The following is a 10,247-nucleotide window of genomic DNA, read 5'->3' on the forward strand; positions in this document are numbered from 1 at the left end:
TCTTTGTTTACAGTGTTTTTATACAGCCAAAGTTCAGCCTAACTTCCGGGATCCGGTGAATGAGATGCATGTAACAGGTGTAAATGCGGACTAAATCTGCTTATTAAAATCATCGCGCACTGATGAATTCATTATATATAGACTCAAGAAACATTTCAAGGTAGGAACAACTGTCATTTAACAATTTTGTCTCAATAATTTTAAAACGGGTCTAGTTTTAACGACAATGAGCAGGACATGACAAAGTAAAGTAAATAAACCGATTGTCACTTGTCAGTCATATTGTTTTAAATATAATTGTGTATTTATATTTCAGTTTGGAAAAGGACCGAATAAGCGTGCATACATTTCCTGCAGATAAGACAAGATCTTCTTTTAAAAAGCAATGGATTCAACAGGTAGGCCAATGATATATATATATATATATATATATATATATATATATATATATATATATATATATATATATATATATATATATATATATATATATATATATATATATATATATATATATATATATATATATATATATATATATATATATATATATATCGAGAGAGAGAGAGAGAGAGAGAGAGAGAGAGATAGAGATAGAGAGAGAGAGAGAGAGAGAGACATTTATTTTTAAAGCCATTTTTATATTACTTCAATTTCTTCAAAGGTAAGCAGAATGAACCCCATTCCATTATCGTATGCAGAATATATTGATTTAAAAAAAAAAAGGATATAGGGTTAAGATGGGTATGGGTTATGGCTTAGCCCTCTTTTTATATAACATTATATATGTCTACCGTATTTATGCCTACACTGTAAAAAAACAAACAAACAAAAAACAAAAACAAATCAGGTCCCCAATTGACAATTTTCAAGTGACTGATCATATCTAATGTTTTCAGTTGGCTGAATTGAATTTCTGTGAATTCAATTGCATTAATTCACAGATTTTAAATTTGGCCAACTGAAAACTTTAGATATGATCAGTCACTTGAAAATTTTCAATTGGAGACATTATTTGTTATTTTTTACCGTGTACTAAACTTATATCCAAATATGTTACCATTTAAAAGTAAATTCAGGTTGTTCTTAAGGGAGGCATCTTCCATGTGATTTTAAGTCAATAAAGTCATGTTCCTGGATCAACACACAAACACTTTAACAAATAAATAATACATTTGGATTGAACTACTAATTCATTTTTGTCATCCCACTGCAGAGGCTACCAAAGGGAAAGAGAGTGTTCAGAAAAGGTCTCCTCTGGATCTCATTATGAACCAGCTCAGAAGGAAAGCCTCTTTCACAGAGAGAAAGAAACCGGCAATGGGCCGCCTTTTTCGCCCATCAGAGAGCAGTGACAAGAGAAACAGCAGCATAACTGAAATAAAGGATTCAGAGGCCAGTGAAGGAAAAGAAAACGACTCTAAGAAAGGTGGTCATTAGATGCATTTAGAAGATGTAAAAATGTAAACATGAATAAACAAACCCTTGTTTTCCTTTAGAGATCGTTAACACGGACGATGAGGGCGACTCTGTTGTGGGCTGGGGTCGGGTGAAGCAATTCGTTCAGAAGCTTGGGAAAACCCCGCACAGTCAGAATTTGAGCCTGAGCCACTGTGATCTGACAGCCACAGATGTGGTGGAACTAGGTGGGTGTTGTAGTGACAATAGTTTTCACACAGTAACACAGAAGACCGTGCATGTGTCTGGATCACTAATTGTCATTTTGACGTTGCCTCAGCCACCTTACTTCCATTTCTGGCTCAGTTGGAGGTGATGGACCTGTCCTGGAATGATCTGGTTGGAGGATCCCTGAAGGCACTCACTGCCCACCTGCACCACGTAGGGAAGATGAGAGTACTGAAGCTGTGTAACTGCAGATTAACAGCTCAAGACCTTACTGCTCTTGGTACACGAAGTATTTATTTATCTGTCTGTCTATCCATCCATCCATCATAAAGGGGAAGTTCACCCAAATATGAAAATTCTGTCATAATTTACTCACCTCTTTGTTATTCCGTGGAAGATATTTTGAGGAATACTGGTGGTAACCAAAGAATTTTGGTTCCCTTGACTTCCATTATATTTTTTTGGCCATGCAATGTGATCCAAAAATCTTTGGTTACCAATATTCCTCAAAATATCTTCCACAGAAGAAAGTCCTTCAGCTTTGAAACGACGTGAGGATGAGTAAATTATGACAGAATTTTCATTTTTGTTTGAACTATTCCTTTAAAAGACCTTACAAATATTATCAAGGCTGAATCCACACATGCATAATCTAAAATTGAAATACAAATAAAATTGAAATATAAACTTTTCTTTGCAAAATCATATACATTCCAGGTTGAAGTCTTGAAATTGGTCAAATTTAAGGCTGAAATGATTTTTAACCAATTGGCAAACCTCTCTTAAAATGATATTCCAGGTGAGGCTCTTGACTGCATTCCTCTAATAGAGGTGCTAGATTTGTCCTGGAATATTGGCGTTGGTGCAGGAAATTTCAGACACTTCACAGAACACCTCCAACCTGAAAGCACACTGAAAGAACTCCGCCTGGTGGACTGTCAGCTCTCTGAGACAGACATCACAGCTCTGTGTAAGACAGCCTCATATAATGCTCGTAATTGGAAGCTAGGATTTCATGTGACATTGAAGACTAAAAAGTTTATTTTTTGTGACAGTTTTGGACTAGGCACACAAATCCAGTGCTTGAGTTAATTATACATACTTTGATGAAATATAACTCCAGTGAAAGTACTTCTTTTAAAGGTCTACTTGAGGAAAGTTTGGATGATTAGGGGAAATGTGCTTAAATGTTAAAAAAAAAAAAAACTTAAAGGTCCTTAAAAATATTTTTCACATTTATATAATGAAATGTAATATAGAATTTATTTTATGCAAATAAATTATGTATTTATTTTACGGTTAAATGACATTCTTGACCGCTTCCCACTTCAAATAATATTTTTTTGGTTTATTATTCCTCTAGCTTAAAACACCTATTTAAAGAGAGAAGTGTTTGCTTCTGGGTTCTTATAAACTGGGATTCAGAATAATTTCAAAATGAATGAGCCATGACTGGTTTACAATGTGGTATTTCATATTTCAATCACTTTTAAAAGCACTGACATTTTTCTTCAGCTGAGGCTCTTCCCATGTTGTCTCATTTGGAGGAGTTCGATCTGTCCAATAACAAGCTGTCGATCAAGGGACTGGAGAACCTTACCTCCTCTTTTGGCTCGACTCCTCGGCTGAAGACGCTAAAACTGAGCATGTGTGGACTCAGTAAAGACAGTCTCATTGTCCTGGGTAAGAGAGATTAACCATTTTAATAATTATGATTTTGGATAATAATTCAATGATTTGTTTTGTGTAATGTTCAAGGCCAGGCACTCAGGTTCATCCCTGCACTAGAGGTCTTCGATCTGTCGTGCAATAAGCAAGCAGGTGGAAGTCTTGCCACACTGGCCACTAACCTAGCTCACCTTACACAATTGAGATGTTTGGACATGCATCTGTGCTGTCTCACAAAGGAGGACGTGTTGGCTTTAGGTAAGACAAGTTGTCACATAGCTATGTTTCCCTACAGCTATTAATTATTATGCAGATTTTGGGATATCAAAAAAAAAAAAAAAATGCTACATGGAAAAGCAAAGGTATATGGAAGCTTGTTTCCACCACAGAATAACATTTAAAAATAATAATTAGAAAATAAAAAGAAAGACTTTGTATTTCAATTTGGAGTTGACATGTCTTTTCTGAAAGCATTGTTCGGAAAAAAAGGAAAGTAAGGAAAAATAATTGCACTATAATCTCACAATTACCTTTTTTATTCAGTGGCGGGAACACGGTTTCATAGACATATATTCTAAAAACGCACATAAAAAAAAAAAAAAAAAAGATAAAAATAAATCGGATATTCTGATAAGACGTGCATAAATTATGTTGGTCGTTGTAGAACTCGTAATTACAACTTGTAAACTTGGGAATTTTGGAAGAGCTCCGACTTTTTACCATGTGACCTCTACAGATTCATATTGGCATTAAAAGTGTTGCCATAGAAATGCATAATTCTGATGATGTGAACAGCTTAAGTAATTACAACTTGGTATGAACGCAGTGTAAATCCCTCGGTGTGCAATGAAATTTCATGGACAAACTTGGAAATAATTACCTGTTTCAAACGATTCTGGCTTTCAAACACAAGATAACATGACAGCGTTTATTGCATTTGGTCATTTATGAAGCAAGAAAAGAGCCACAGTTGCTTCCCAGACTGCAGCAACTTCCATTTTTATTACACAAATATTGTGCCAAATATCTGTGCGTTATTAGCAAATGTTTAATATTTGCAATATTTCAATTTGCATACCAGTTAAATTTGCAGCTTTGGATGGAAACATAGCTTACTGTTGATTTAAAGAAACATGTTTGTGTTCTCTTCTGAAACTGCTTTCTCAGTCCAGGTAGCTCCATCTCTCAAAGAGCTCAGAGAGCTGGATTTGTCATCTAATAAAAGCGTTGGAGATACACTCCAGATTCTCCTGCAAACCCTCCCTCTTTCTCAGATAACCAAACTTCCACTAAACAACTGTGCTTTGAGCACACCTGCATGCCACGCTCTTGGTATGAAACCAATGCCAATTCAGAAAATGATGAACTTGTGTTTTAAATGGGGGGGAAAATGTGATGTATGTGTCTGGAATTTATCACAGCTAACGCAATGCAGAAGCTGCAACACCTTGAAAGTCTGAACCTGTCGTGGAACAAGGGTGTGGGAGAAAATCTGAGGCAATTTCTGGAGCCTTTACAGCCTGATTGCAAACTACAAGAACTCAGACTGAGTAGCTGTAATTTAACCACTGAGGATTTGCTACATCTAGGTCAGTTTTGGTCAAAGTTTTCAATTGTAACATTAAGGCTGGAATACACTACACAACGAGTCTAGGCTAGTTGCCAAAAATCAGAGACATTTTGCAATTTTTTTTATTTTGCTTTATGATTCCATCCAGTTGGAGGATATCAAACATTTTTGATATTTAAGCCGATTTTATAACAATCCTTTAAATGAAGTGTATGTAAGATTGTGGCCAAAACTAGTACTACAATCACTTTCAAATGACTGTAGAGCAGTGTATCCCCCTCCCCCTCCCCCTGGCTCAAGGTTGCCAGATAGGCTGCAGGAACGTTTGTAGCTGCAGCTGTGGTAACTAGAGCAAATCTGGCAACCCGGATGCTGAAACACTACTGACTTCGTGATTGGTAGATCGGTGGAGGGCGGAGCTTCAGGCCAAAACACAACATGTCAACATCAACATCAGTTAACAACTTTTAAATGACAATATCCTGCCCGGCTACTGTTGTCAGTGTTATAAGTATTTTAAATTAGCATGATTTCTTAATGTCTAGTGACATCTCAGGGCCATTTTATGATTCATTAAAATACATTTCTTACATACAGTTCCTTTAAATGTTCTAATTTAACTAAGGCCTAATCATGACTTCAATTAAACCCTGTCTGTAAAACCAGGTCATATTGTTTTAATTTGTCATGCATCTATTTGTTGTGCTCAGAACAACTTCTCAGTCTGGTTGTGTGTGGTAGAGTATGATTCACAGTTTCTCTGTAACTATTTACAGTGTCAGCAAATGGTATGATGTCTCGTTTAATCTGTTCAGATCTGAAAAGTCGTGTAGCGTAATCTAACAAGATTTTTGCAAACCATTGCGATCTTACAGAATCTGCTTGCCAGCGTGGAGTTCTATCCCAGCTGAAGCAGCTGGATTTGTCCTACAATGGCAGCGTCGGAGATGGCGGTTGGACGGCTCTTTTTGGGAAGGCTGCTGGTCTAAAGGGACTAGAGGAGCTGGATGTCAGTCTGCGTCCTTCTGCGTTTCTCTCTGTGTCCCCCTGGCTGCCTGCCTTGTTGGAGGCCTTTACGCATCTTTCCTCCCTCACCCATCTGTCTCTGCAGCATTGGGCTCTGAGTTCAGCTGAGAGAGAGAAGCTAGAAAAAGTTCTTAGCAAGAAGAACGTAATCATGGAATGCGACAGACTGGCCACGCCCACACCAAAGGCAGCAGGTTAAAGAGAAGCGGTTCAGCCGCTTTGACAGTTAGGGTTTTCCAAGTAACTAAAGTTGCAAATCAAGATGTTAATGAGAAGAATGAAAGGCATTCAGCTTAGTTTTTTTAATACCCATTTTTTATTTTATGTATTTCTAGATTACATCACAAATTATCATATTTAAAAAGTTTTTTATCATTAATATAAAGCATTGAAAATCAAAATTTGACTCATTACCACAGTTAAAATAATAGTTCACCCAAAAATGAAATTTAAGTGTTTTGGGGAAATACTACTCTAAGTGTTGTTCCAAAGCATTCCTAAGCATTTGATCATTTTTAATTAAGTAATCATTGTTATATTTATTTGTGTACATAAAATAAAACAAAAAAAGATTGTTTTAGATTGAACTTGCTAAATCAACAAAATCTCTCTGGCTTTTATCTATCCTGCCTCCTGACAAAACTGTGGAAAATTTGCATGTGACACCCAATACAGCGAAGACTAAGTGTCAGAGAAAATCATTTACATATGACGTGTTTTCGCAAACATCATGGCAGACTGTGACATTTACAAACACTGGACACATGGACACAAAGATGTAGGCTGTTATCTAAAACACACCATGTGATTAACTGTAATAAATCCAAATGTAACCAAGAGTCCTGTTGATTATTTTGCCTGTCAACTACCGACAAAAACAACGAAAAGTTACAATTAAAGAGACAGTTCACCAATAATTAAGATTTTTGTCATTAATTACTCATCCTCATGTTCCAAACCTGTATGAGTTTCTTTCTTCTGTTGAACATGACTTCCATAGTAGAAGAAAAAAAAAAAACTAAATAAGTAAAGAGCATCCATCAAATATCTGGTAACCAACATTCTTTAAAATATCTTTTGTGTTCAACATAATAAAGAAACTCATACAAGTTTTAAACAATGTGGGTAAATAATGACACCATTTTTGGCTGAACTATGCCTTTAAATGTAATCTAAATGTGTCTTACTCACACACACACTTTCAGACAAACCCGAATATCATGAAATATATCATGAATATGAATCTGGGTAGATCTGCCGAGCCGATGAATCTGATGCCATCAGGGCCAGTGCTGAATTACTCGAGTCTCCATACTCCCCATATCTGGACGTCCAATAGTAATGCCTGCGTAAACCATGAGATGCTTCTGCCAAGAAAACATGACCATCCACCTCATAGGGAGAAACATCTGTGTGCTCCTCCAACAGCCGCCCGCTGGTTATCAGCCGAGAGAAAGCCTGATTGTGCAGGCAAAGAGAACATCAAGATTTGAATGTTGAACACTGCATTTCATAATTGGAAATGAAATCTCACCATGCAAACTGGCTCCTCGAGTTTGTTCCCCCAGATGTAAATGTGTGTGAGACAGGAATTCACTCTCATTGCCTCATCGAGGGACATAAGACCTTCTTTTCCAATGTTGTTGCTGGTAACAGACAATCTAGGAGGTAAAAATTATGCCAGATAAGTTTAAAGAATGGAAATAGTGTTGTGTAAACTTGAGATTTTAGATAATAGCATTGTTTAATAAATTGGAGGACACTAACGCTTTGAGTTTGCTGTCTGGTAGCTTGATAGCTTCACTTAGATACACCGCACCATCATCCTCAATGCGATTGGAAGAAAGATCTAGAATCTCCAAATAGCAATTTTGCTTCAAAACCTCTGATAAGCATTTTGCTCCATCCCGTGTAATTCTATTACTATTAAAAAAAAAAATTTCAGAAAATATATATTTTTTCTTTCTGTGGAGCACAAAAGGAGTGACATGCGTTGATTTCTGCCATATAGTGACAGTAAGAAAACATCATAAAAGCATCATACAATTCCAGACAATTTTGCTGTTATTTATTTTTACTTGAAAAAAACAAGTTTGGAGTTTTTTAGAAATCGCTACTTCATTGAAATGGTACAAAACTGTGACTTTTGTGACAGTCGCTATGTGACCACAGAAAAAAGATTAGAGGAAAAAGCTAAATGGTCGAACGAAAAATAATAATAACACGGTCAAAAATGAGAATGAATGGGAAATATATGAAAAAAGAATGATGGCACTAATCTGCCTTCAAAAATTGTATTTTAAAGGCCGTATCAAAATTTTAACATGAAAAACAGCTTTAACTAAAAAAATATTAAAAATATTAGTTTTATTTAGTTTTTTTCAATGGGGAACAATCATAATTATTGCATAAATAATAATCAGTATCAAAACATCCCTAAATATTTATTTTTACTGAAAAGTTTAATTTCGTTTTATATTTTGACTCCGAAATGAACAATAAAGTCTTGCTCGAAAACCCTGGTCCTTGAAAAACCAAAACAAAAAACAGCTACAATAAAAACTATGTTTGCTTTCCACCGAAGAAAGTAAGGCATATAGAGTAAAAAAAAAAAATTGTGACAGCAAGAAAACAATGACAGAATTGTTGTTTTTAGGGGAGCTTTCTCTTTAAGATTATGAATTATGAGAATTATGTGCGTGAGTGTATACCAGCGAAGATCCAAGTAGCATAGAGAGGTGTTTAACTTCAGAGCTTCACACAGCCGCTTTACACCAGTATCAGTCATGCCATGCTTTCCCATGTGCAGCTCCCTCAGTGTCTTATTCACTACCAGCATCTGTGCCATATGGACTGTTGTTTCCTCCTGTCATTTAAGTTAAGATAATCAGTACATTTTAAACCGTAAAAAATACTTCTTTACCAAATATATTAATCAAAAATTTTGTTTATTGAAGCTCAATTTTCCTGAAAACATACCTGAAGACTGAAAATAAGAGGTCGGCTAATATTAATGGCACGGATTCTCCTGTTGTTCTTCAGGACGATGGCAAATGCTAATACACTTTGTGTATCCTAGTAAATAAACACAATAGTTTAATGCAAATTCCATTTATTTTGTGATTATACTTGTGTTCGGGATATATACCAGATCACAGTCTGTGACATCCATTTCTTCTAAAGTAGCATTACTCTGCAACATGGCAGCCAGAGTCATGCCACCTTTATTTCCAATCTTATTTCCTGTCATTTTGAGAGTCTTCAAACTTTTATTTTTCTGTAAAATTAACAGAAAATACATACACTTTAAAATCCACCTATTTAAACTTAACATTTTGAGTTAATTTGCTGCTTTAAATTAAATTGTTACATTTTTAAGTATAATAATTTCAGTTTAAATATTAAAATAATTTATTGCCATGACTTACTGCTTATATCATTGTTTTACAGTGTGCTGTAATTATGCAAAATATACTGGCATTCATTTTAAATCTATAATTAATGCATAAATACATCCAGAATAGCCACACTTACATGCAAACTTTTTGCAATCACTTCTGCACCATCTGCCTCAATGTTATTACACATCAGATCAAGAGATTCAAGGGACTCACTCTCCTGTTAAGGTGACAATATTTCTTTAAGATCTCAAGTTTATAAGTTAAGATAACGGAACAGGGATGATATATAACTCACCTGAATGAGGTCCGCAACATAAACAGCTCCTTTATCTGTGATACAGTTGTATCGAAGATCTAAACCTGCAATGAGGTTTACGTTTAGTTCATTATTTTATAAATCATATTTTTAAAATACTCGTTTTTGTAATTGATTTGGAGTCATGGTAAACAATACACAAATAATCAGGTTAAGGTTACAATAAACTTTCTAATATTTGCAGTGGTTTATGATTTACATGTCTAACCTGAAACTGTTCTGGGTAGGACCAGTTAATATTTACCCTTTATAGCCGAATTTCCCACGAGTGTTTTTGACAAGACCAGCACATCGTCATCTGTCAATCTGTCTCCATTCAGTTGATCATTACCTGCTAGTTTGAGTGAGCCATCGCTAAATAAAAAAACAAAACATATGAACATGAAAATGAGAAATAACGTAATATTTTACTTTTCGAACCAACCTGCTCTCTTCCAAAACTTTCAAAACACACGTATTTGGGGGCTGCTGAACTTCAGCACATACAGACAAATATCGATTCATTATGTCCACCATGTTTGACGCTGCGAGAGGCTATAACTTTGAGGTTGCTATGCCAACATGGACCGCGCTTGTGCAAGGGCGACATCTTCAGATCTCCATGATCTTGCAATAACACATGTAGAGAAAAATATAGAAA

The 10,247-nt window shown here is 35.5% G+C and overlaps 2 protein-coding genes across 4 annotated transcripts; one reads left to right on the forward strand and one right to left on the reverse strand.

Annotated features, from left to right (window-relative positions):
- The first annotated feature begins 20 nt into the window (after window positions 1–20).
- lrrc31 (leucine rich repeat containing 31) lies at window positions 21–6,803 on the forward strand. Its single transcript, XM_067435460.1, has 11 exons — window positions 21–160; window positions 317–398; window positions 1,217–1,429; window positions 1,500–1,646; window positions 1,739–1,906; window positions 2,426–2,596; window positions 3,142–3,309; window positions 3,385–3,552; window positions 4,462–4,626; window positions 4,716–4,883; window positions 5,740–6,803. The coding sequence occupies exons 2-11, from the start codon at window positions 386–388 to the stop codon at window positions 6,087–6,089; spliced, it is 1,731 nt and encodes a 576-aa protein (XP_067291561.1). The 5' UTR covers window positions 21–160; window positions 317–385; the 3' UTR covers window positions 6,090–6,803.
- Window positions 6,804–6,995: 192 nt separating this feature from the next.
- lrrc34 (leucine rich repeat containing 34) lies at window positions 6,996–10,159 on the reverse strand. Of its 3 annotated transcripts, XM_067435461.1 has the most exons (10): window positions 10,032–10,159; window positions 9,852–9,961; window positions 9,587–9,651; window positions 9,425–9,508; window positions 9,039–9,167; window positions 8,870–8,965; window positions 8,602–8,756; window positions 7,658–7,813; window positions 7,425–7,551; window positions 6,996–7,348 (listed from the first exon to the last, which is right to left on the reverse strand). In XM_067435461.1, the coding sequence occupies exons 1-10, from the start codon at window positions 10,121–10,123 to the stop codon at window positions 7,121–7,123; spliced, it is 1,242 nt and encodes a 413-aa protein (XP_067291562.1). In that variant the 5' UTR covers window positions 10,124–10,159; the 3' UTR covers window positions 6,996–7,120. The 3 variants fall into 3 exon arrangements, with proteins under 3 accessions (XP_067291562.1, XP_067291563.1, XP_067291564.1); XM_067435462.1 differs by lacking the exon at window positions 9,425–9,508; XM_067435463.1 differs by lacking the exons at window positions 9,039–9,167; window positions 9,425–9,508.
- Between the last annotated feature and the right edge of the window lie 88 nt (window positions 10,160–10,247).

The sequence above is a fragment of the Pseudorasbora parva genome, chromosome 24 (genome assembly GCF_024679245.1).
Source record: "Pseudorasbora parva isolate DD20220531a chromosome 24, ASM2467924v1, whole genome shotgun sequence".
Taxonomy (NCBI): Eukaryota; Metazoa; Chordata; class Actinopteri; order Cypriniformes; family Gobionidae; genus Pseudorasbora; species Pseudorasbora parva.

Excerpts from the sequence above, each read along its gene's own strand:
- lrrc31 (XM_067435460.1), top strand. Across the intron at positions 1,647-1,738 it reads CACAGATGTGGTGGAACTAG|CCACCTTACTTCCATTTCTG; the intron begins GTGGGTGTTGTA and ends ACGTTGCCTCAG. Across the intron at positions 4,884-5,739 it reads TGAGGATTTGCTACATCTAG|AATCTGCTTGCCAGCGTGGA; the intron begins GTCAGTTTTGGT and ends GCGATCTTACAG.
- lrrc34 (XM_067435461.1), bottom strand. The coding sequence starts at position 10,123 with ATGGTGGACATAATGAATCGATATTTGTCTGTATGTGCTGAAGTTCAG. Across the intron at positions 9,652-9,851 it reads GGGAAATTCGGCTATAAAGG|GTTTAGATCTTCGATACAAC; the intron begins GTAAATATTAAC and ends ACCTCATTGCAG. Across the intron at positions 7,552-7,657 it reads CCAGACAGCAAACTCAAAGC|ATTGTCTGTTACCAGCAACA; the intron begins GTTAGTGTCCTC and ends TTTACCTCCTAG.